The sequence below is a fragment of the Pseudopipra pipra genome, chromosome 30, assembly GCF_036250125.1.
Source record: "Pseudopipra pipra isolate bDixPip1 chromosome 30, bDixPip1.hap1, whole genome shotgun sequence".
In the NCBI taxonomy this organism is placed as follows: Eukaryota; Metazoa; Chordata; class Aves; order Passeriformes; family Pipridae; genus Pseudopipra; species Pseudopipra pipra.
Genome location: NC_087578.1, coordinates 1265015 through 1291108, shown reverse-complemented (window position 1 = coordinate 1291108; position 26094 = coordinate 1265015). Strand labels below are relative to the sequence as shown.

Genomic DNA, 26094 nt, shown 5'->3' with positions numbered 1-26094 from the left:
GGGAGTGCACTCCAGTGCCCGTCCCGCGTGGGCACCCCATTCCCCGCGGGCGGAAGGGCTCGGGGTGGGACCCGCTTCCCGCCGGCTGCCGGAGGAAACGGGGCAGGAAGGGCCTGGCCGGGGCCCCGCAGAGCCGGGACGTGGCCCACGGCACCGGGGGCTGCGGCGGGCGGGGGGACACGGGGGGTCCTTGGGAACCCACGCAGGTCCAAGGTGACATCAGTCGGTCACCCCAAGGCCGCCCCGCCCGGAGCCCAGCGGGGAGGGCAAAGGGGGCAGCGCGGGGACTGAGGGGGGGCTGCAGCCTGGTGGGCTCCCCTGTGGGACACAGCCCCCCCAGCCAGCCCACCCCGCTCCCCACGGGGCCCTGTCCCCCCCCACTCACAGCCACACGTCGCTGCAAAACGTCTCTGTATTGGTGAGCGCTGGCGCGGTACAACAGCCCCGGGGGGGCGGGGCCCCCCCAGCCCCCCAAACCTGGGGGACGCAGGGCCCCCCAGTGCCCACAGGGAGGAGGGCACCGATTCCTGAGAGCAGCAACGGCTCCGTGAGCCGTTTCGGGAGGGTCCTCACGTCCGTCCCTCGGTGTCACGTCTGTCCCTCGGTGTCAGGACCCCCCCGGCCTGGGGGGGGCCAAACCGGGACCCCTGGGGCCAACCCAAACCTCCTTCCCCCGGGGATGGGGGGATGAATCCTCTTGGAATAAATAAATAAATAGTCCTGGGGGGGTGGGGACCCCCGGCTAGAGGTGACTCTCCTCCTCCTCCAGTGCCCGGTTCAGTCCCGGGATGAACTTGAGCAGCCGCCGGCGGAAGCTGCTGTGTCGGCCCTTGCGGGGGGCGGCCGCCCCCTCCCCGGGGTCCCCGGCCCGGGCCCAAAGTCGCCCCGCGGCCCCCACACCCCCGGCACACTTGAGGCTGGCGCTGCGGGCCAGGGTGGGCCGGGGGCGCGGCGGGGGGGGGCGCGGGACCCCCACTGTCCCCATCCTTGTCCTTGTCCCCATCCTTGTCCCCATCCAGCGAGTCGGCGGAGGCGAAGACGCAGGTCTGGTACAGGGAGTCGTCGCTGCCGCTGGCGCGGGAGGAGCCCCCCGGCAGCCCCCCCTCCCCCTGCAGGCACCAGCGGATGGACTCCAGTGTGTCGTAGATACTGGGATCCTTGGCCACCACACCTGATGGCGGACACGGAGAGGGGTCAGGGGGGCCAGGGGGTGCCCCAAAGCCCACCCCCCCAGCCCCCCGGCCCCGACTCACCCCGCACCAGCCGCTGCTCCTGCACCATCAGCGAGCGATACTCCCCCCACTTCTCATAGAGTGTTTGCTGTGGGAAGGGTGTTGGGGGTGAGGACCCTGCTGGGGGGATCCCCAAACCCCCCTGACCCCCTCAGGACCCCCCTCTCACCTTCAGGTACTGCAGCCGGGCTTCCAGCTCCGCCCTCCGGATGGACGTCCCATAGAGCGTGTCGAGCCTGTGGGGCAGCAGCCGTCAGCGGGGGGGAGGGCTGGGGCCCCCTGGACCCCCCTGAACCCCCCCAGCTCACCGGAGCACGTTGCCTGAGCTCTTGATGATCTCCACGATCTCCCGGTGCCGGACGCCCTCCACATTCAGCCCGTTCACCCCCGTGATGGTGTCCCCTGGAGGGGGGGGGGTGAGGGGGTGAGCTCAGGGCAGCAGGTCCCCACTGTGGGGGTCCCCCCCGAGCCCCCCGGGGTGTGCTCACCAGCCTTGAGCCCCGCGGCCTCGGCCGGGCTCCCGCCGTGCACGCGGCACACGAAGGTGAACATCTCCACGCTGTTCCTGTCCTGGTGGTGCAGCCCGTAGGTCTGGAACAGGGGGGGGGGTTGGTGAGGGGCACGGGGACCCCCAACCTCCAAAGTGCCCCCGAGCCCCAGGGCCCCCCAGCAGCAGCCACGGGGCAGCGATTGCGGTGTTTAATTGTTTAATTGCCGGTGGGTGATGAGGGGCAGCCCCCCGGCCCCGGGGAGGGGGGTCTTGCCCCGATGGCTGCGCCCCAGTGGGGCCCCCCCGGGCTGCCCCAGTGGGGCCCCCCCGGGCTGCCCCCGCGGGCACGGCCGGGGGAGGTTCGGTAACACGGCGGCTCTGTCACTGCTAAAAATAACCCCTGGCTCAGAGACAACTTAAAAATACCCTCGATGCAAAGCAAGGTGCGGGCTGGCAGGGTGGGGAGCAGGGCATGGCACGGCTGAGCACGGCACAGCTCGGCTCAGCTCAGCTCAGCTCAGCTCAGCTCAGCACCCACCTGGATCTCGAAGCCGAAAGACTCCTCTGCCTTCTTCTCCAGCGTCACCACCCTCCTGGGGGACACGGGGATCAGGGACAAGGCAGAGACCCTGGCACCCCCCAACCCACCTGCACGGACCTTGGGCCCTTCTCAAAACGCTGCTTTGGGGACCCCAAGGACAGGAACCCCCTCCCCAGGATGGGACCCTCCCGCAGGATGGGATCCCCCCCGTCGGCCTTGGCCAGAGCCCTGCAGCCTGTCCAGCACCAGCTCCCCTCAGGGTTTGGGGATGTCAGGGCCCTCCAGGGAGTGTGATCCCATCACTGCTCTCAGGTTCCCCCACAAAATCTCCCCCATTTCCAGTTCTTCCTGGAACAGTGTCCCAGGGACTCCAGCCCCACCCCTGTGTCCCCCTGTGTCCCTACCTGTGCTCCTCCGGGGACTGGTTGGGGGTCGCCCACCTGAACCCTGCGTCCTGCAGCAGAGGAAGAGCCATCACTGGGGGACACCCCAGGGGACATCCCCCCCTGCCACCCCCTCCAGGGACAGCCCAAACGGGGTGTCCCACCAGGGCAGCACCAAACCCCTGGGGAACACCGTGCCAAGGCGGCACCGAACCAGCACCCGGGAGCCCCCCCAGCCCCGCGGCCCCCCCGGCTGGGTGGGCATAACAGGGCTTTGATCGGCGCTCAAAGGCACCCTCAGAGCTGCCCCGTGCTCCCCCCACGCTTTGACGTCAACCGCGCCGCACCCACCCCACGCCGCGCTCGGGGGGGGGCCCCCGGCACAGAGGGGCCCTTTTGTGGTCACAAAGTCGGGTTTTTTCATGCAAAATTCCCCCCCCCCCTCCCGGCCCGGACAATGCCCCTGTTGTGGCGGGCGCGGAGGCGTGGGCGGGCGGAGGGACAGGCCGGGCACGGCAGGACCCTCGCCGCGGGGCAGGAGGTGACAGGGCTGTCCCCAGATGCCCCTCCGAGGCCGCGGGGCTCCAGCAGCCCGGTGCGGGCGGTGCCACCGCGAGCTGCGCCTCCGGAGTGGCACGTGGCCCGTCTTGGTGGCACCGGCTCCGTCCCCGCTGTGCCACGTGGGTGCCACCGGCCCCGCAGGTGCCACCGGGCGGTGGCGGGGCCGTCCCCGACCGCATCCGAGGGCGTTTTAAGTGCAAAACCACCCGGCTCGGGTGCTTTTGTCACAGGGAAAGTTGCCGCCCGTCACTCCGGGCCCCACGTCACGGCAGTGACGGGAAGGTGACGTGGGATGTCCCAGACCCCTTGGGGACGTCTCCGGTGGTGGCCTTGGCCGGTGAGGGGGAGCCGGGACACCGCGCGTGACCCGGGCTGTGCCAGCGCGGCCGCGAGGCCACTTCTGCTCCGGATGTCGGCTCCGCTCTCGCTTCCCCACAAGGCTCAGGAAGCGCCGCGGGGCCGGGGGGGGAGCGTCGGGGCGGTGACAGTCCCAGCGCCACCGCAAGAGGCTTTTCCAGGGGCGTGGGGGCAGAGGGCCCCGTGCCCCACCAAAGCAGACATGGGGTACCCTGTGCCCTGTCCCCCCCATCCTCTCCAAAGCAGACCCGAGGTACCCTGTGCCCTGTCCCCCCCATCCTCTCCAAAGCAGACCCGAGGTACCCTGTGCCCTGTCCCCCCCTGCCCTCCCCCTGCAGCAGAGCCCAGGGGGGCTGTGGGGACATGCCTGCCCCGGTGCCAGGGCCGCGTACACCAGGGTGGGAGCCTGGCCCTGTGCCCCAAAAACTACAAGGCAGGACATGGGGAGAGAGCAGGACAGGACGAGGGGCTTGGGGGGCCGCTGTGGAACAGGGAAGATTCCGAAGAATAACGTGGGGAGGGACCTGGACAGGACGTGGGGCTTGGGGAGGACACTGGGGTGGGGGCACAGGGACAATACCGGGGCAGGACGTGGGGAGGATCCGGGACAGGATGTGACGCCTTGGGGGACAACACTGGAGCGGGATGGGAACACTGGGAAGATGCTGGAGCAGGACGGGTCCGGAGTGAGGAGATGCTGGGGCAGAGCAAGAGGCTGGGGGCGGTCACCGGGCCAGGACCGGGACACCGGGGCGGGACGGGGACACGGAGCGAAGCTTTGGGGGCTCCCGGGGGCAGGACGGGGGGGACCTCGAGGCAGGACAAGAGCCCAAGAGAAGACGCCGGAGCAGCGACCGCGCGGGGCGGGGACACCGCGCACCCCCTCCCTGCTCTCCCCCCACCCCGGTTACCGCTCGCGGCGCCGGTTCCCGCACCGGCCCCCGGTGCACAACCCCCCAAATCTCCTACCTTGCGCACGCGGGGCAGGGTCCCGCCGGCCGCCGCCAGCGCCCGGTACAGCTCGGCGGGGCCGGGGCTCTCCGGGGCCGCCGCCGCCGCCACCGCATCGTCCTTCGGCCGGAGCCGCCGCCGCCGCCGCCGCAGGGTCATGGCCGGGCCGGGCCGCCCCGAGCGCCGCTATATGGGCCCGGCGGGCGGGGACAGCGCGGGACGCGCCCGTTTCGGGGCAAAACACGCCCCTTTGTGGCTTAAACCGCGCCTATTTGTCTGTAAGCCGCGCCTTTCGCGGGGAGCTCGGCCCCGTGTCCGGCATCGCCCCCGCCCCGGGTCCTGCGTGGGGACCATGTGGGGGGTCCCGGGGGTCCAGCTTGGGGTCCTGGGCAAGGATTCCCTTGGGGTCCGGCGTGGGGGTGCAGGGGGGATGTCCTGTGCGGGGTCCAGCGTGAGCGATCGGGGGAGGGTCCTGCGTGGGGTCCTGCTCGGGGACCCCGTGGGGTTCAGCGTGGGGGTCTGGGGGTGCTGCTGTGGGACAGCAGGGAGAAGGGGGAGGTGGTGACCGGGGGGTGCGGGGTGGGACACTGCCGGGGGTGTCACGGGTGGCACCGTGGGGTGCCAAGGAGGGGCCCCAGGGATTACATCGGGGATGATTTTGGGGAGAAACCAGTGGGTTTCCGGGCGCAGAAGCGACGCCGGGCTCTGCCTCCCCCCGACAGCTGCCACTGCACCCCCCCAGGCCACCCCCCGCCGCCAAAGCCGCATTTGGGATTTAACGGGAGGCAGGAGCTGCAGCAGGGGCGGCCACAGCCCCGGGCCCGGCTCCCAGCGGGGGCGGCCGAGGGGGGATTTAAACCGTTCCTGCGCGATCCGTGCCCGCGCCGAGCCGGGACACGGGAGGAAAGAACAATTCCCGGAGGCAGCCGCGGTGTCTGGTGCGGACACGTCGCTCCGGCCGCCCCTCGCTGCGCCGCGCCGGGAGGCAGCGGGAATTTTCCAGCTGGAGTTGAGAGCTTTGCCCAAATGTTTGTCTAAAATTCGCCAAAAAAAATGAAGATCGTAACAATCCCGCTGGCGTTCCACCCAAACCTCCCGCCCACAGCCTGGCCTGGGGTTACCAGGAGGCAAAAGTTTTCTCCTGGAGCGGAGCTGCTCCGGGTTGGAAGTGCTGGGGAAAGGATGGGATCGAGCCCACCACCCCGTCCCGAGGCACCAACCCCCTGGGGATGGAGAGGAACATGCCATTCTGTTCCCGAAATTTGGTCATGATTTGGCCCCCTGGCTGAAGCCATCCCAGACTGTTTCCCCATCCCATTTCCTAGAGGAGTAAAGACAAATTTTGCTTAAAAATTCCCCATGTTCTCATCCCACTGCTGCCTCTGCTTCCAGGACGGGGCTGGATTTTCCCAGGGACCACAGCAGGAGCTGCAGACAAAGCTGGGAATGAGGAGGGACGAGCCCAGATGGCGACTCCCCCTCCCCACCATGTCTGAGCCCGGGGGGACCCCAGGCCCCGGCGGATTTTCCCCTTGATCCGCTCACAACAGGCTCGTTTGCAGGAGGCTCTAATTAGGGAGAATTAGTGGGGGCATTTTGCACAGCACCGGTTGCCCTTGGAGCAAACGGGATTTTAGAGGGACAGGGGGCGGTTTGCTCTGGGATTTATCCTTTCTGGAAGCTGTGGGAGATACAGGGACGCTCCAGGGGGATGCCCACTGTACCCACCACATCCCCAGGGATGCTTTGGGGGGATGCCCACTGTACCCCCCCCCCCACTCCCTCCTGCTCTGTGCCTGTCCCCAGAGAAGGAGCCCCGAGTTCAGCTGCTCATCCCTGTGTGGGCTGGAAATCCCACCTGCCACCTGCTGGAAGCTGCATCTCCACCAAAAATGGGAATATTCAACATTAAAATGTCTTGTCCGGGATTCCCAGAGAGATTATTTTACCTGTGGGGGACAAGCCCCCTCCCAGCCCCTTTTTCTGGGGGCCTGAGATCTGCCCTGTGCTTCCCACCCCTCCCAGTGAACTGAGAGACTCCGACACCTCACGTGAATAAAACAAACTTTTAATAATGTACAGCAGAAATCGACAGCCTGGTTTTATATTAAACAAAAGATTTCCTATCTTACACCGTATGTACATTTGCATACTGAAGAGGTAAAGTGGCTAAGTGGCTATTTTCTTACAGTCCTTTGCTAAGAAAAAATGTACAAAACCAAACAAATCAAAGGGGCAGAGAAGTACCAAGAGTTCTGTCCTGCAGCCGCGTACCGCTGATGGACCCCCCCTCCTCGGCCTGCACCGGGCTCCCCTCGGGACTGCCTGGAATGCTGCTTTTTCCCAGAGCTGCTGCAAGGCCTGGAGCCTGGCAGAGATTCCTATGTGCTCCCAGCCAGCTCTGGCACCCCCCGGGCACGGCTTTGCATGAAAGTGCTGTGTAAATGCTACATGGTCAGCGTTCCCGCCGCGGATCCCGCTTGGTTTTCCCCATCTCTCTGTCTCCCAAACAAGGCTTCTCCTTTCCTGGGATGCTGCTCGCAGGGGTGTCGCCCTCCCCTCGTCCCTTGTGCCTGACCCGGGCCGACCCCGCGCGCCGGGCGCTGTTTGGTTTGGCGCTGAGGCAGGTGCATGTGTGGCTACAGTTGGAAGGGGGGGGGAGTCAGTGCAAGTTCCGGAGCCTCCGGAGCGTCCCTGGGAATTGGCCTGCACGGTCCCGGGGATGGGAGACCCGAGGGAGAGCCCGCAGTACCTACCAGTGGGGGACGTCCCTTCCTGCCCAGCCCGTCCTTCCCCAGCTCCCAGGGCATCCCCGGGGCCTGTGCCAGCAGCTGGAGAGTCAGTGCTGGGCAGTGCCCGCCAACCCCTGGGCTTCTAAACGCAGGTTTCGGGGAAATGGAGACTGGTGGGAACCTCTGGCTGGGACTGGGAGCCGAGATAAACTGGGATGGGACGGGGAGCTGGACCCCGATCCCGCTCCGGGAGCTCCGCGCCGCTCCCAACTCCTCGGGGGGATGCAAAAGGGCTCCTAACACGATGCAAAAACCACACTCCTCACTTTACACAAGGTCACAGACAGACGGGGGAGTCGGGGGGACACACGGACAGGGACACAGACAGCAAGAACAGAGGGATTGAAATAAAGATTTAACCCCGGCGGCCGGAGCAGAGATGAAACCTCACCTTAGAGAGCAGGAGCAAGGTCAGAGTAGAAACAGTTCCAGTGTAAATCGAGCTGTGCATTTGGTTTTTTTCCTTTTTTTTTTTTTTTTTTTTGCAGTGATTTCTTTACAAACCAACAGGTCAAGAGGTAATAACTAGAGATTGTTTTTCTTCTCTTAGAAAGAATTAACAATATTCAAAAAAGTTAAAATCCAGACCCTCCCAGAAAATAATAATAATAATAATAACAATAATAATAACAACAACAACAATAATAAAAAAAAAATAATAATCAAAACCACTCCAGTTAAAAGTTATGGCTTCAGAGTTCTCTACCGCAGACACTGACCTGACCCCCACACCAGGACTGCCAAAATCAGCAGGGCAGCCTCAGCCCTCACTTCCATGTTCACTGCAGACAAGTCATCCCACCTCTTCCTCACCCGGATTCAACGCTGAATGAAAAAAAATCCATGCAGGCCCCCCCCACCCCACACTTAAGACATGGCCACTTCCACATCAGGAGATATTTATACACCTATATTAAAAAGATGGACGCTGATTTCCCAACCCACACCCGCTGTCAGATCCTGCCCGGCGCCTCTGGGAGGTGCAGAGCACCCCCAGCACCCAGCATCCTGTGGATCAGCCCCCAGAATTCTGCCTGGATGGTGGACTTGGGAATTGTGTTCCCAGGAGAACCGTCCCCTGCTTTCCCTGCAGGCCGGGCGCAGCGCCTGCTCCATCTCTGACACATCTCAGCTCCCCCCTACCAAGAATTACAAACCCCAGGGGCTCGAGACAAAAAAAAAAAAAAACAAACACCCCTGGATTCCAGGAGTGATTCTCAGTTCCTTATTTTGTTTTGTCTTAAAAAAGGGACAGGGTGGCAGTGAGGTGACCTGGCGGGGACGTTCCCCGCCGGGGAGCCGAGGATCCGCTCTGCAGCAGCCTTGTCCAAGCTCCACAAACGCTCACAACTCAGCACAGGAGAGCACCAGCAAACAGCTCACAAACGGGACACTCGAGATTTGCACATGCACAGGAAGCACGGACAGAGATGAGCCACCCACGGGCAGACACCGCACGGCTACGGAGGAGATGACCAGGCACAGGGACACGCGCGCCTCGCGCATGCAGACGCCGGCGCCCCGACGGCCGCCGGGGCGCTCGGCTGGACTTCTTCAAGCTTAAGAAAAAAAAGGAGGGAGGGGGGGGAAACGGTTTCGTGAAGCTGATCAACTGTTCCGGCTCAGCCTCTCAGGAAAGGGAGCACCATTTTGTTTCGCTTTTTCTGCACCGGCGTGCCAGTCCCCCGGAAAAATCCTCAGAGCAATGGCAAGAAAAACCTTCCCTTTCCCTTCCCACTCCCGGCACCGGGCACCCCGGGCTGGCCCCGACCCCGCCAAGGGGTGCCCAGCGCCCGCTGAACTTTACAGGGACTCCCGTTAAAGGGACAAAGAGTTAACGATCGTGGCTGAGATCCCTCGGGTGAAGTCCCCTCTCCGGTCTCCACGCTCTCAGGAGGTGATCACAAAAGGTTTCGGATTGTTTCATACCCAAGCAGGGAAGAGAGCGGCTCCGTAGGCTCCGTCCCCCCGCCTCGCAGCCTGCAGGTCCCGCTGTCTGGTTGTAGCAGTAGGTTGGGCTGAAACACGAGGTAGGCCTCCATCACATGTCTACTCTAGCACGGCAGCTCCTGTGCAGTTTCTTCCTGCTGAGGCTCAGAGCCTAAATTTTCACATCTTCCTGGACGCTGAGCTGGGAGAGGGTTTTCTTGATGCGGAGGGCGGTGAGCCGGGCGGCTCCGTTGGCGTACCAGCACTCCCGCATCATCTTGCCCATCACCCGCAGTGCCTGGGCAGGAAACAAGGAGGGATATCAGTGCTCTGCTCTCCCCCAGGCCCCACATCACTCTGCCAGGACACTGGGACACCCTCCACACCCCCCAAAACCAGAGCTCAGCTTACGGCGCTCACTGTTTACTCACCTCACTGCAGGATAATTATGGAATGGTTTGGGTTGGGAGGGACCTTAAAGATCATCCAGTCCCACCCCCTGCCATGGGCAGGGACACCTTCCACCAGCCCAGGTTGCTCCAAGCCCCATCCAACCTGGCCTTGGACACTTCCAGGGCTGAGGCAGCCACAGCTTCTCTGGGCAACCTGTGCCAGGGCCTCCCCACCCTCCCAGGGAGGAATTCCTTCCCAATATCCCATCTAACTCCACAGTGTAAAGCCATTCCCCCTTGTCCTGGTACTCCAGGCCTTTGTAAATAGTCTCTCCCCATCTTTCCTGCAGGCTCCCTTCAGGTACTGGGAGGCCACAATTAGGTCACCCCAAAGCCTTCTCTTGGCCAGGCTGAACAACCCCAGTTCTCTCAGCCTTTCCTCATGGCAGAGGAAGGGGAGGTGAGGATGGAAGCCGACCTCACCTCGTAGCTCTGCCACCAGTTGGGGATGTTGGGCCGTAATTTCTGATCACACACGACCTTCCGCATCTCCTCGATGGAAGGATCAGAGGGCACAAGGTCGTAGTAGGGAAGCTGATACTCCTCATGGATACCTGGAAGGCAGAGAGGGGGAAATGCAATTCCTGGAGAAGGAATCACGGCCCCAGAGCTCGCTGAAGGCAGGCGGGTTTGGGCTCCATGACTCACTGCTGAGATGCGTCAACACTTTGCACTTATTTAGAACAGAAATGAAGAATCTGGGATTTGGGTTTACAGGAAAAATTCAGGGAAAATAAAATGCAGCTGCCCAAACTGGAACAGAGTCACAGGCTGGGATCAGCACCTCCCAGCACGGAGCCAGGGTCACCAGATCTCAGTGGCAGTGGGGCTGTCACAAGTGGGACGGTGGGGCTGTCACACGTGGGACAGTGGGGCTGTCACACGTGGGACAGTGGGGCTGTCACACGTGGGACAGTGGGGCTGTCACACGTGGGACAGTGGGGCTGTCACACGTGGGACAGTGGGGCTCTCACATGTGGGACGGTGCTGCAGCCGCACGTGCCAAGACATCTGTACTGATCTGGGGGAAATCCCCCACCAATGGGCACCACCACGTCCTTAAAACCCATCCAAAGGAACACCAGACACCAGTGGGAGCATCAACCCCCACGTCCCCACACTGGCCAGGCTCAGCAGCAGCCGTGGGTCACCTCTACTCCTCCCTCAGTGGCAACACACAGGGACATTCCTCCCACAGCCCTGCTCTCCCTCAAACCTCCCCAACAGCAAAGGGAGACCCAGGAGCAAGCAGAGCCCATGGCACAGCACACCAAGGTGTTACCTCCTGCGTTGCACCTTCGGGCAATCTCCCAGTAGACCAAGCCCAAGGCGTAGATGTCGGCACATTTAAAGGAATCGAAATGTTTCATGTTGATGGTTTCATCCAAGACTTCTGGGGCCATGTATCTGCAGGCAGAAAGGAACAGCGTGTTCATTCAGAGAGGGAATTCTCTGGAAGATAGTAACTGATCTGTTTTCCCCACACAGCACTTCCCAGCAGAGCAAACTCTGCATGGCACAGCCCCCATCAGAACGGAACTGGGCCCCGTGGTCTAACAGCGAAGAAAATAACTCCTAAACAACAGCAGGATGGGAAAAGAGGTAAAAAGAGGTTTTTGTGTCCCCAAAACACATCAGGCTCCCAAGAGCAAGTTGGCCAAGCCTGTTGCCAGGTACTACATAGGCTCCCTGGTGCTGGGTTTACGTGGCTGGCCCACCCCTCTCAGACTGAAGGTACTGAGGTCCCTTGGGCATCAACCTGGGCACAGAGCTGTCCCTGTGGGACACTGGGAAACGTTGGACACAGAGAATTCCCCCAGTGCTCAACCAGCAGCTCAGGCATTTCCAGTCTCACTCTGCTGCCTCTGAGTGTGTTTCCCTACCGTTTGGTGCCGACCCTCTGATTGGGTGCGATATCGATCGTGTCGGTGACGGAGTCGTGCCGGACAGCCAGGCCCAGGTCAGCGATGGCACACGTGCCGTTCTTCTTCACCAAGATGTTCTTGGATTTCAGGTCTCTGTGAGCAATCCCAGGTTTCCCTAAGAGAGCAAAACAAAAAGCAGCGAGGGTCAAACTGGGGAAATCCGTTTGATGAACCGGTGCGGAGGCAGCGCCGGATTTCAGGGCGTTAAACCCGGTGTTGCAACACATTTTCCTGTTTGGATCCACGAGGGACCGGGGCAGGGCTGCGGTGGGAAAAGGCTCCGGTGGCGTTTCGGAGGCGCCGCTGATGCAGTGGCATCCAGAGGCCTCAAGAGGGACGTGAACTCCACGTCCCAGCACAGGCGCGGCCCTGCCGACGTCAGGAGTTTGTGCTGGTGCTGCTGCCTGCGCTCACATCCCACCCAGGCAGCGCCAATTTTAGGATGGGATGTGAAATGGTGATATAACTCCCGGGAGTGAGCGCCAGGATAACCCACTTCCCAGCCAAAGCAGCCGCTCTATTTCTGGGCAGTGAGGACCAGCCGAAGCCAGGCTGCCTCCGAGGCTCAGGCAGGGTTTGCTGGGCAGCACATCAGCCCCCCCTGAGCAGTTCTGCTTTAGCCTCCCCTCGAGGATTCCCAGCTGGGCTCTCACCCTGAGTGCCCACGATCTCCATGTGCAGGTGGGCCAGCCCGCTGGCAGCAGACAGGGCGAGCTTGATCATGCCCTCGATGGTCACCGTGTAGCGGTTCAGGTAGTCGAAGAGGGACCCGTGCTCGTGGTAGTCGGAGACGAGCCACAGCTGAGTCCACGTCCCGTTGTCTGCAGCAGGAAGGAGACGGAGCTCAGGCAGGTCCCACACATCATGGAGCAGCCCCCACCCTTCTGGGACAGAGCAGAGCTGCTGGATAAGGCTGCACTGATCAGTCAGCCTGGGGCAAGTCAGGGAGCAGAAATGGCTCCTATCAGAAAGAGCGTGGCCAGCAGGACCGGGGCAGTGACTGTCCCCTTGGGCTGGGTACTGGTGAGGCCACAGCTCCAATCCTGGGGTCAGCTTTGGGCTCCTCACTCCCAAAAGAGACACTGAGGGGCTGGAGTGTGTCCAGAGATGGGAATGGAGCTGGGGAAGGAGAACAAGGAGAAAGATCTGGAGAATCCTGAGGGAGCTGGGAGGGCTCAGCCTGGAGAAGAAGAGGCTCAGGGGGGGGACCTTCTTGCTCTCCACAAGTTCCTGGCAGGAGGGGTTGCCAGGTGGGGGTCGGGCTCTGCTCCCAGGGAACAAGGCACAGGACAGGAGGAAATGGCCTCAAGCTGTGCCAGAGGGCATTTAGATTGGATATCAGGGAACATTTCTTCATGGAAAGGGGGATCAGGCACTGGACACCAGGCTGCACCCTGGTGAAGCCTCCGCTCCCAGGCCCGAGGCACCTCTTACCTTTGTTATCCGCAGCAATAAACCCCAGGATGTTCTCGTGCCGCAGCATCACAGTCTGATAGATCTCTGCTTCCCTGAACCAGGAACGCTCCTCACGGGAGGAGAAGATCTTCACGGCCACGTCGCCCCCACGCCACCTGCCTCGCCACACCTCCCCGAAGCGGCCCTTGCCGATGATCTCCTGCAGGACAATGGTCCTGGCCACGGTGCGCTGGACGAACAGCGGCAAACCTGGGCACAGGGGACGGGCAGGAATGAACCCCTGGGGCAGCAGCAGAACCTCCAGAGGCTGGAGAACACCCTCAAAGCCAGCAGGCTTCATGGTTGATAACAACCAGCAGCCTGAGCAAGGCCCAAAGCAGGGGATGGTGGTGGCTCCTGCGTGGGCTGTGCCACTGCTCAGGCAGCATCTGCATTCGGCTTTGAAGCAGTGGAGCAGCCAGGGAACTCCTGCTCCACGGCACATCAAAGGAATTTCAGCCTCAATATGCAAAGAATGGAACTCATCTAAATCAGGCTCTGCTAAAAAGCAGAAAACCCCCTGAATTTCTCTCAAGAAAGGAGTCCCAACGTCGCTGCCATGGCTTGTGGAGAGCACGGAGCTCACCTGCCCACATGGAAGAGATCCCAAACACTTTATACAGAGCAGCAGATGTGCTGCTGAAGGTTTATTCCCTGGGCAAATACCAGGTTCTGACATTCTCTGCCTCTGTGGGTTTTCCTACAGTTTCCACCTGCTGGAAAATTCCTTTCCTTCTTTAACCCAACTGCTTTCCTGCTTCAAAGCCACGACTGAATGATGACTTCCCATCTACTCCATGAATCCCATCTAGGGATTCCTTTTAAGTGCTACAGAAGCAAACACTGGGAAGACTCAAGGATTCTTTGGGATAAAATGGGCTGTGCAAATGCACTGTTTGCACACTGTTAAACGTTCACCTGCTTGGGTCTCTCCCATTTTCCTGCCAGCTTTGATGCAGGTGACATGCTGCATCCTCCTCTGAAAGCCAGCAATGCACAGCTTAGCAGTTAACTGCTGTTTCCAACCCAAATCCACTTCCAAGGCTAAGGTGGGGAGAGATGCAGCTGCCTGAGGTATCCTCTTGCAGTTAAGGAGCTGAACTATTGTTCTTACCTCAACACAGGGTGACCAAATGACTGAATTTAACCATCCCTCCAGGTTACTCGTGCCAAACACCCTGAACACCCCTGTGCAAAGCCGTGGCAACCATGAGACAACTCCAACTCCAAGTTCTCCTCAGTCACTTCCCACCATCCCACAGTACCTGAGCCCGAGCCGGAGGTGGAGAGATCGTAGACCAGGTCTTGCAAGGTCTTATCCTTGGAAAGGCACATTTCACAGGAGGGGTCCTCCATGTCGAGCCGCTGGCGGTTGTGATAGACTCGCTGGTGGTGATGGAACACGAAGACCACGATGATCATGACGACGAACACGAGGAACACGGGCCCGGCGATCACCGCCACCAGCTCCACGGGACCCCAGCTCGACGGGGGCTCGTTGTCCTTCAGGTGCCCTTGGCAGGAGAGGGAGAAAAAGAACAGGCGCTTTGAGAAAATTATCACTCCGTTGAGGGCTTTCTTCTTGGGTTTTAATTATTCTCTCAGAGCCTGGACAATTTTAGATCACTGTTCCGGGACATCAACACGGGGCTGAGCGAGGCACCAGGCAGGCAAAATGCAGCTGGAACCCCCAAAAGAAAATGGACCTGGGATCAGGGATCATGGGCATTCACTGTTTTAAGAGGATGGGAGCCTGTCCTGGGCTGAATCTTCCAGAACAGTCTGCAGTTCACCTCCCACTTGAACCCAACCAGTCGGTCAGGGCTCATTGCTCCCTCTCTGCCCTTTGCCCTGCAACAACCAATGAACCTGCACCTGAAGGCAACAATTAAATTTTTGTCATTTTGAGCCCAAATAAGACCTCCCCCCTGCTCCTGAGGAAAATGACACTGCAGTCTCCACAGCACCCACTAGAAAGCAGCCCAAAACGGAGAGCAGGAGGTAGGAGGAAGCACCACATGCCCTCTGTGGCCCAGGAATGAGAAGCAGACATTTCCCACACCCTCACAGAGGCAGGGCTGCTTCCCCTTGGTGTATTCTGAGCCCAGGCACCCTCCACCCCCCACACACTTTGCTCTGAAGCTGCTGCAACGTTCCCATACTCGTGTTCAGCACTGAAAAGATCTGGAGTCCTGGAAAGGAAGCAGCTCCAGCTGATAAAGGCAGGTCCAGCTCAGGGCGGGCTGTGCCCGGGGAACACACACACATTCCCATTTCAATTTGAAGTAGTTTGTTATTTCCACTTTACAGACGAAGGAAACAAACCCAGTGCTCGAGTTCCCACATCGACCAAAGGGAAGGAGCGAAACCAGGGCCGAGAACTGCGAATTCCCAATCCCAACCAGACTCCCCCTCTCCTCCCCACTTCAAACACCCGATTGATCCCGCTCTCCACTCACCGCTGGGAACCATTAAATCAATTTTGTTGCAGAAATCGGAGTAGCAGCAGTGAGTGTTCCGCAGGTCCTCCGAACTCAGACAGTAGAAGGGCTTCCCAGCAGGAATCAGCTTGGCCTCGGGGATGCAGGTCCGAACGTGGTGTTTGACCCCGTCCAGGTTGAAGACCGAGACCATGCAGGCGCCGTCCGTCTCGCAGGTGGAGTTGGCTTGTTTGCAGTCGGAGCACAGACATGTCAAAGCTGGAAACAAAATGAGAGCGAGCCCTTAAAACCCACCGAGAGCGAAAGCGCAGGCGAGAGGAAACCTTCCCCAAACTCCCCGTTCCAGAGGGGCCCTTCTCAGCCTCTGGAAGAACCAGCCTGAAGAACAGCACAAGTCACAGCTCAGGATTTCAGGCCTGCAAGAACCCAACTTCAGCACGAAACCCAGCGTGGAGGCAGAGGAGCCTTTCCAGGAGGTGCCTGCCCAGGCAGCCCTTTGCCTGCCCCTGTTGCAACCACCACCGGCCATGCCCCGAGTCACCCCTGCAAACCGGGCGAGCCCCACTCCCAGCCCAACCTCTGCTCAGGCTCAAACCAAACGCAACAATTCCTCCAGCTGATGGATGGGATTCCCCCTGGCCTGGCTGCCCAGGCTCCAGGGGGAGCTGCCTGATCCAGGCTGGCGAGGGACGACCACCCCGGCTCCCGGAGCAGGGAGCAGCTGGCAGATGCCAAACCCAACCCCATCCCAGCCGACTGCACGAGCCAAGCGTGCCACGCCCAGCTAGATCAGCCACTTATTTAGCAACTGCTTTCCTGATCCGAGACACTACCTTGGGGTCAAATAAATTCCTGGCTTTCTGCCTGCTCCCCACGAAGATTATTCGGGTAAAAGAGCGAAGGAGAAACTCCGAGGCAGATTCCCACATTTTTCCGCCTCCCAGCTGTCATTGTGCTTTTCTCAAGCTGCCTGAAAAACTGTAAGCAAATCCCCAGGCCCTGCCATCCTTGGGAACAAAGAGGAATCCAACAATGTCAAGAAGAAGGGTGGGGCTTGTTTAGCAGCACGCCGGGTTTTTCTCCAGCTTTCATCAGCTCTCCCCAGAGGGAACCCGAAACCTGCCCTTACCCGCTGCAGAAATGGGCTTTTGGGTAGGGAGGGTTTCCAGAAGGGTTTGAAAAGGTACAAGTGCCACAGTTCACTCTCCCCAGGCCGACCTGAACCTTCTGTCTGAACCTTCAGCCTCAACACTCTGTCGTGTTTGGGGCCACGTTACCTCGAGCTTAACAAAAAACAAGCTGCTCCTGATTTACTGGGGGTTCCTTCAGGAGGAAGACACCCATTAGCCCTCATCCCAGAGTCCTGGGTAAATCAATCAGCCTAATTGCATTACTGCTCACTTAATTCTCCCTGGACGCTGCTCCTCGTTTTCCAGCTGTTGTTGTGAACTGTTCCAGACCAGCTAAATGTGGCTGCTGGGGAGTTTGGAACCAACAGATTCAAAATTGCACTGAAAAAGCCTGTGACCAGTGACAGGACCTGGGGGAACCTCTGGAGCTGCGTCAGGAGAGGGTTAGGTTGGATCTCTGAGGGTGGTTGGCACTGAACAGGCTGCCCAGGGCAGTGGGCACAGCCCCGAGGCTGCCAGAGCTCCAGGAGGGTTTGGATGATCCTCTGGGGCACAGGGTGGGATTTTGGGGTGTCCTGGGCAGGGCTGAGGGTTGGACTGGGTGGTTCTTGTGGGTCCCCTCCAGCTCCAGAGATTCCACGAGTCTACAACTCTATGATTAAAACCCAGAGTGAGAAACCTTTAAAAAGCCTCATGAGCAAATGTCACTTAGTACCATGTGCTCAGCACAGGCCAAGGAAAAGGGACATGGGACAGAAAAAGGACAGGGAAAACCTTCAGACTGATCCATGTTGGGAAGGGTGGAGAGCATCCATGGATTCAGCAGATTCTATGAGGAAACTTAATAACCAGAGGAAAAGACCCCTCCACTGATGTTCACCTCAAAGAGCTCCGAGATCAGTGTTTTATGTGGTCAGCAGAGCACAGACAAGACAATTCTGAAAAATACAAACACTTGGGGGAACAAAGGTTGGTGATAAAGGAGATTTTATGAACACCCCAGATGGCAAAGAGCAGCCAGGGCACATTCCTGCCTTCATGTCTTACTTAAAAGGAAATGGTGTTTTAAAGCATCTCCCTTATTACTTATCAAAAACTCGAGGTACAAATTAAAAACATTTAACCCACACACATCTCACCATGTAGGTTCTTTTCAGTTTGATTTAGATGCAACAAAACTGAACTTTGGTCCTGTTAGACTCATTTCTGAGGTCTCAATCCCAAGATTCAGACTGTGGCAGTTTTGCTTCCAGAAGCTCCCAAGTAAACAAAGCACTTCAATGCACGAATAAAACTGATTTCGTAAACGTCTGAGTGAAGGATCTGGCCTGAAACCCAGCATGCCTTTGAGAGGGAAAGCAGAGGAGCTGGTTGTGTCTGCTCAGTTGCATTTGTAGGATTAAAAAATAAAAACAAAAAAATCAGTTTACCTGCAAGGTACGATACCAGAGCCCCGGCGCAGAGACAGACTGAGATCCTTATCTGTTCTGTGCAGAAAGCCAAAATTTCCTGCTAAGGAGGGGGATGCCCCACGGCCTCCTCTCACCCCATTCCCCCTCTGAGACAGCTGCTCTTTTTTAACTTCAATTCTACTGTTTGCACCTCAAAAATCCCCAGGGTGGGAGAGCAGCGGGAACAAAGAGCACGGAGCCTTCAGCACACACGTCTGTGCTCCTTTACAATTCTCATCAGCGACCCTCAAGGGGCTTTCCAGATATTCCTGGCCAGAACCTGCAGGCTGCAGGCAGGAACTCTCCAATTTTCTGTGTGTGCCAGGGAGGAAAGGCCTGTCTGCACCGGGAAGCTCCCGGCAAAGAGCAGAATTCCAGGGCAACCCGTGCAGGCCCAGCTCGATTAAACCAGGGGGAAAAATTCTCCTCCCATCAGTAACATCAGAAGCCAGGCAAAAGGAAGGGTTGTTTGCCCCTGGGTGGGGGTCAGGAGATGGCCAGGGAAGCAGAGCCACCGACCAGGTATCTCTTGGGTGCTGTGGGAGCAGCTGGGGCGAAGCGGGAGGAGACAAGAAGCGGATAAAAGGATTTTTCATGCCAACAGCATTCTTTTTTTTCTTGGGGAAGAAAAGCTCCTATTGAGCAAAACATATAATCTACTTAATAAAAGAAACTGCCTGGGCTGAAGGAAATAGATGGGGTGAAGGAAAACAAAGAGCAGCTCCCAGAGCCGGGGAGGCACATTCCCCCCTCTGGAGCGCCCGGGGACGAGTCTGCGTGGAAGGAGCGAGCGGAGCTGGAGCAGAGCCCGCTCCATGAGCTCCCCACACGGACACCCCACTCCCAGCCCAGCCCAGCCCTGCACAGACACTGTTTGAACAAGCCCAGCGTTGAGCTGCAGGTCCCAGGGACGAGGCTTTGTTCTCCTGGAGAGAGGGAGCAGGTCGGTGTTTACACGGAGCAAAACGGGGCCTCTCTGCTTCCCAAAAAACAGAAGGGCAGTCAGGGCTGCCAAAGGATGAACTCTCCTTGATCCTGGACTACCCCAGCCCAGGGCTCGACTCCTCCAAACCCAACAACTGCTTCTGCTCCCTGTGATGTTCCCAGATTCCAGCCCCAACAGGATCCCAGGGAATGGAGGTGTCCGTGTCCTCTGCATCAACCAACACGAGCAGAGCCTCTCCCACCAAATCCCCCCCTCAAAGCAACCTGAATTCCCCCAAGGGATCCAAACAAACAGGTGGGGGGGGGGGCTGTGGATTCGAGCTCTGCGCTCCAGGGAGACTCAAACACCGAGCTCTGACAGGCAAAGAACATTTCTCCTCCTCTCCCAGCAACTCCCCGAGCTCATTTTGCACAGATTCGTCCTCGCGCAGGGTTTCACGTGTCAAGATGTCTCTGCAGCGAGACAGGGGAAAGTTTCACAGCAAAACCTCCTGCAGTGGTGGCAACCACCCCCTGGACTGCCTTTTCCAGCGCCTCCCCAAAGCACACGGAGCAAGGTGCCATTTTCTCAGGGCTGAGAACTCCACCTGACCAAGATGTGTGAAGATAATTAACCTGAAGACGAGTATTGGTAAAATTGCCAATAACCACCCACGTATTTACCAGATAAACAGATTTTTTCGGGGCGATTGTGGCTGCTGTTCTTTTTCAACAGTTCGAGCCTGGGCTGGGAGAACGACTCCCCTGACTTTGAGCCTTTCCAAGGCTCTGCAACAGGAGCTGCAATTTATTGTGTCTCTGTGCAGCACCAAACTTAATGAGCCCCACTCTGGGAGTGCTGGTTTCATGCTGCAGCAGCACAATGTTAGCAAGAGAAATGGGAAACAATTGGCTTTGTAGCTCTGCTGCTTCTTCAGATGCTCTAATGAAGAGGGACGTGTGTAAACACGCTTGGAAAACAGAAATATCTGTCAGTGCTTGGCTCTATGCTGTGCTGAAATAAAGAATAACCTTTATCACAGAGGGTTAGGAATAAAATCCCTTCCCTCGTGCTGAGGGAGCAGAGGTGTGTCCAGCTGTCCCTCTGTGCTCCATGTTCAGCTGTACCACCCCAGGAACAGCCCTCCAAGAAAACAACCAGCTCCCTTTCCAAAAATCTGGGCTGAGGGCAGGCTGAGCCATCTGATGAAGGCTTTAAAGACAAAGATTTCCTTGCCATTATCATGGAATCCTGGAATGGTTTGGGTTGGAAGGGCCCTTAAAGATCATCCAGCCATGGGCAGGGACACCCTCCACCAGACCAGGCTGCTCCAGCCTGGCCTTGAACACCTCCAGGGCTGGGGCAGCCACAGTTTCTCTGGGCAACCTGTGCCAGGACCCCACCACCCTCCCAGGGAGGAATTTCTTCCCAATATCCCACCTACCCCTGCCCTCTGGCAGTTTGAAGCCATTCCCCCTTGTCCTGGCACTCCTTTGGAAATAGTCTCTCTCCCCCTTTCCTGCAGGTTCCCTTCAGGTCCTGGAAGGCCACAATGAGGTGACCCCAAAGCCTTCCCTTCTCCAGGTTGAAGAATCCCAACTCTCCAGCCTTTCCTCATGGCAGAGCTGCTCCATCCCTCTGATCATCCTGGTGGCCCTTTATATTCAGATCCACCTCGATTCTTCTGCTGCCTGGCATCCACAGTGGGATCCCCACACCCCTTGCTGGGACACATCCGAGTCCAAAGTGACCCCTCCAGTGTCTCCCCCAAGTCCCAGACCCAGCTCCACCTTCACCCATCGCCTCCAAAATCCCTGCAAGGACAATTCTGGATGCTCCCACAGCCTGTTTCCTCCCAAAGCAGCTGGAGAAACGAGCCCAGATCTGCCCTTCCATAGACACAGCACCACCACCTCGAGCACCTTCCCCACATCTCACTGCCCCTTCAACTTCTCCTGCTATTTTGGATGCAAACATTCTCTTTAGCTTCTTGCTGGTGCTTATGAAATCCACTGACCCGCTGCCGCGAAACGAAAGGGAGTTAAAATTAGCTGCAAAAAAAAAAAGCAAGAAAAAAAAAAAAAAAAGCAGCACTTTCACGCAAGTCATCCAGAAACTAAACATTATCCTGGGATATTTCAAGCTGGAAATAAGAGTCTCAATTTCTTTGAGCTGGCTGCAGTCCCCTGGCACAGGTTGGACCTGACGTGAAGGCTGCATGGCTGAGTAGAAAACACACGAAATGGAAAAAAAAAAAAAAGAGAAAAGGCAGGAAGAACGTGCCTTTAAAGTGCAGAACTTTCCCTGCATCGACTCAAGGAACACAAAGGAGCTTCCAGATGAATTGTAAATAAGGAATTGACAGGAGTCTCATCATTAAGAGGGTAATTAGAAGAAGCCTTGATGTTTCTGCTGCTGCTCTTCCACTCGGAACACAGATATGTGGCTCTGAATTCCCTCTCCAGGCTCTGGTCTGACACCCATTTTGTGTTTAAACTCGTCAGGAAACCAGCTGAGGAGCCACCAGACCACACCAGTGCTGTGGAAGAACATCCTGCACACCTGATGCCCAGGTCATCACCGAAGTTCCAACACTCCAAACCCATCCTGGCTTTTCTCAGGCAATTGGCTTTTCCAGAGTACAAACAAGTTGTTTAATGTGTGGTCTCTATTCCCACATCCAGCAATCCACCTGTACTTCCAAAAAGCCCACAGAAGGCAGCAAGGCTACCAAGGGGATTTAAAGTGCAGGGAAGGCTGTTTTGCTGCTGAAAATAAACAAATATATGTCTGCAAGCAAAGCACAGGGAGGCCGAGAGCCAGGGGCTTAAATCAAGGGGACAAGAGAGCTCCCACCTGGCATTTCATCCCTGGAAAACCCTGGTGGAGGAGCAGTTCCTGCCTGCTCTGCTCAGGGCAGACACATTCCCACTGGTCACCACCACCCAGTGAACTTTGCTCGCTGAGAGAGCTGACGTTTGCCTTCGCTCCTTTCGCAAGAGCCATTTCCGGAGCATCCCCTCCTGGCAGCGCCGGGGAGAGGGGAAAAAAAAAAAGAAAAAAAGAAAAAAAAACCAACCCAAGCTGTCTGGCCAAGGAGCTGGAGGAGTTCAAGAATGCTTGTTGGACACTGTTTCTAATTTCCAGTCAGAGAAAGGCTTTCTTGGAAAGTGGTGGGACGGCGGCTACGGCCGGCGCGGGGTTCGCCTGATTTAACCGGGTAAATATTTGCAGCAGGTGTTAATGATAAAATCTGCTGCCCCAAACTGTTCCCCACGGTGGGTTTGCTGCTTTATTTCCAGCAAAGCTGACCCGCAACACCCCAGAACCATCACTGCAGAGGCACCTTTCTTGATTCTTTTCCTTTTTTTTTTTTTTAAAGGAAGGGGCTGGAGGGGTGTTTTCTGCTCTGTTTGCTGGCACACAGAGGCTCAGGCTCCCCAGCACTGCAGAAATTCGGATGTTTTTCCAGCCTTCCCTGAAACAAGCAGCTGTTAAATGTGTGGTACAGAGCACAATAGTGAGGGCAGCCCCGGCACGCCGAGCGTGCATCATGGCTGCTCCAGCAGCAAACAATTCCCAGGGGGATTCCCTGTTCCCTGCCATCCTGCCCCTCGCTCCAGGAGCACAGCTCCCTCAAATCCAGGCTGAGCTCACACCTTGGACTGAATAAAACCATTCAGTGCACGCTGAGCGGAAACAATAGTCACTCACAGAGGCCAAAATCAAAGGCACCGGGAGTCGCCGAGTTTCCAGGGGATTCGTGCAGTCAAGTGGCCCTTTCCTGTTTACTAATTATGATTATTTTTTTTTAATAAACACCATCTTGCACCTAAGTGAGAGCCTGAGAGCAGTTGTGCAGTGAGTCCCATCAGATCCTGCTCTGCCATTCACCACAGAGGAACTGAAACCCCTTCCTCGGGCTGGGTTTTACCTGAGGTTACTCCAAAGAGCACCTAAAACACCCCCTAAAACACCATCCCATTCCCAAATTCCCAGGACTCACAGGCAAACCCTCACCTGCTGCCCAGGTGAGGTTTAAAGCCATTTTCCGTGGCTCTGACAAGTCCAGATCTGCACACACACACAGTTATTACCCTCTGACGGTCGGCTGGGAATGCAGAACCCGAAGAGTGAGAGGTTGGGGAGGAGGAGAAAAATATTCCAGCGTGGAGCCTGTCGGAACAGGCACCCGAGTTACACAACAGCGATCGCCCCGACAGCCACGGAGCTGCACTGGGCTGGGGAGCCCTGGAGGCCACGGCCACCAGCCTGTCCTCTGTGCCCTGATGGATGCTCAGAGATCCTTCAGGCCCCTCCTCTGGAGAAAAGGGCCCAGTTCATCCCAAATCCAGAGCCACGACCCCCTCGCTCGTCCCCCGGGAGTGGCAGGACCCCGCCAGGTAAAGGGAACGGATCAGCACGGAACAAACGACCAACACAAAGAGTTTTCCCTCCCTCCAAACAAATATTTACAGTTGTTCCAACCCAGAGGCTCAGGGCTGGGGGAAGGTTTCCTTAAAACCCCAAACCGCAGGTTCAGAGGGGCTGGAAGTTACGGATCTCCAGGGCAGGGGGGGCCACCAAAGCCCCCCCAGGATGGGCCACGGGATGATGGGAAGAGGTGACAAACTCCACAGGCTCCACAAAAAGACGGTGGCACTTCCCACCTTGGGCTGACCCGCTTCTCAGTGCCAAGCCCAAAACACCTCTGGGACCCACCCCCAGGAGCCCCCCCAAGCCCATCCTCACTCTGAGAGAAGCCCATAAATCCCGGTTTCCTTCGTTATCCCCTCCAGCCAGGCTGGAGGCTCCCAGATCCCTTCCCAAGGTGAGCACGGGGGGCCTCGGTGGAGCATCCCCCGGCACCACAGGACCCCCCAGCACTGGGAGCCGACCCCCAGCCCCAATTGCTGCTGCCCCCCCTGGACATCTCAGAGGGGGAAAGGGACACCCCCCAAAACCAGCTCCAGGGTCCTCTTCGTACCACACACCCCTGTGAGCCCCCTGAGCCCCCCCGGCCAGGCTGGACCCCCCCCGAGAACCCTCACACGAGATCCTTGATGTCTCCAGAGCCCCCCAGTCTCCCAGGAACCCCCACCCCACGGAGCCCCCTCCCCAAATCCTTCTCCCCACCCTGAAACACCCACTCCTGTGTCCCCCCCCCCGCCCCCAAACCCCTCAGTGCCTCCTCACAGCCTCGGGGGCACCTCCAGCTCCCCCCCCAACCCTCTCACCCCCCACCCTCCAGGACCCCCGCATTCCATGGATCCCCCTTCCCCAATTCCTTCTTCCCACCCTGAAACACCCACCTGTGCCCCCCCTCCCGAGCCCTCAGGGCCTCCTCGCAGTCTCGGGGGCACCTCCAGCCCCCTCAAACCTCTCTCACCGCCCTCGAACCCTCCCAAAATCTCCCCCCCGGCCTCACCCCCCCCTCACCTGCCCCACAGCCCCCACCCAGATCCAGGCCCGGGCAGGCCCCGGCCCCCCCCGTCCCCATCAGCCCCCGGCATCGCCTCCCCCCCGCTTCCCCCCATCGCCCCCCGCTCCCCCCCACGAACCCCCCCAAGCCCCCCGGTTCCCCTCCCGGCGGGGGCGGGGGCGCCGCCATGTTGTGCCCGGTGCGGGCCGGGCCCGGCGCCGCCGCTCACTCACCGCGGGCCCCGCCGAGCGGCCCGGCCAGGAGCAGCAGCAGGGCGAGCAGGGGGGCGGCGGGCGGCGGCGGGGGCCGGCGGGCGGCGGTCGGGGGCGGCGGGGAGCGGGGGGCCCGGGCGGCCATGGCGGGCGAAGCGCCGCGGCCTCGGAGCGGAGCGGCCGCAGCGCCGGCGGGAGGGGGAGCGGAGGGGGCGGGGCCGGCAGCGCGGGGGGCGGGGCCGGGGGCGGGGCCGGGGAGGGGCGGGGCCGCGCGGGCGCCACGGGGAGGGGAGGGAGGGGCGTGTGTGTGACATGTGACATGTGTGTGACATGTGTGTGATGTGTGTGACATGTGTGTGACGTGTGTGACATGTGTGTGACATGTGTGTGACATGTGTGTGACATGTGTGTGACATGTGTGTGACATGTGACGTGTGTGACATGTGTGTGACATGTGTGTGACGTGTGTGGTGTGTGTGACGTGTGTGACATGTGTGTGATGTGTGTGACATGTGTGTGATGTGTGTGACATGTGTGTGATGTGTGTGACGTGTGTGACATGTGTGTGACGTGTGTGATATGTGTGTGATGTGTGTGACGTGTGTGACAAGTGTGTGACGTGACATGTGTGTGACGTGACATGTGTGTGATGTGTGTGACGTGTGTGACATGTGTGTGACATGCGTGACGTGTGTGTGACATGTGTGATGTGTGTGATATGTGCATATGATACATGTATGATATGTCTATGATATGCGTGTGGTGTGTGTGTGATATATGCGTGACGTGATATGTGTATGATATATGTGTGACATATGATATGTGTGTGATATGTGTGTGATACGTGTGTGATATGTGTGTGATGTGTTTATGCACACATGATGTGCGTGCATGCAGTCATGTATGCCGTGTGTGCGTGGGAGATGTGTACAAGCGTGATTCGTGTATGTTCAAGCGTGACTTCTGTGTGTGGGATCATGTATGACGTCTGTACATACATGCTGTGTGTGTTCAAGCATGATTCGTGTGTGTGCATGCGTGATGTGTGTGTGTGTATGTGCAATCTGCCTGGGGACTGAGCCACCCTGGGCAGGGCACCCCAAAACCTGGCCAGAGAACCCCAAACCCCAGGTGGGGCACCCCAACCCCTGCCCTGCCCCACATCCCCTCATCCCCCCCCCACAACCAGCAGCTGCCCATTGCTGCCCAGTTCCTCCCAGTCCCTAACTGGGCTCAGACCAAGACGATTCCAGGGGAGCCCCCTGGAGCAGCCCCAGCCCCTCATGGGCACCGGGAAGGGGTTGGCACAAGGCTGAAGCCAGGTTTGTCGCGGGATCCGACGGATCCATCGGATACTCGGAGGTGAAGCCACAAACGGAGCCGGGCAGGAGCTCCGGGGCCCGTCCTGCCGCGGTGCCCGGTGCCTGGTGTGGGAGGTTTGGCAG

The 26094-nt window shown here is 58.8% G+C and overlaps 2 protein-coding genes across 2 annotated transcripts; both read right to left on the bottom strand.

Moving 5' to 3' along the window:
- Window positions 1-629: 629 nt before the first annotated feature.
- Window positions 630-4689, bottom strand: TAMALIN (trafficking regulator and scaffold protein tamalin). The gene is given in 9 exon segments (XM_064639008.1): window positions 630-961; window positions 963-1171; window positions 1254-1320; window positions 1402-1468; window positions 1541-1634; window positions 1721-1823; window positions 2261-2315; window positions 2668-2717; window positions 4534-4689. Coding segments are annotated over 9 exon segments (1005 nt in total). The 5' UTR covers window positions 4675-4689; the 3' UTR covers window positions 630-742.
- Window positions 4690-6567: 1878 nt separating this feature from the next.
- Window positions 6568-24828, bottom strand: ACVR1B (activin A receptor type 1B). Its single transcript, XM_064638981.1, has 9 exons — window positions 24671-24828; window positions 15528-15767; window positions 14334-14582; window positions 13048-13278; window positions 12267-12434; window positions 11572-11728; window positions 10971-11095; window positions 10112-10242; window positions 6568-9534 (listed from the first exon to the last, which is right to left on the bottom strand). Exons 1-9 carry the CDS (start codon window positions 24792-24794, stop codon window positions 9409-9411), a joined length of 1551 nt encoding a protein of 516 aa, XP_064495051.1. The 5' UTR covers window positions 24795-24828; the 3' UTR covers window positions 6568-9408.
- Window positions 24829-26094: the final 1266 nt, after the last annotated feature.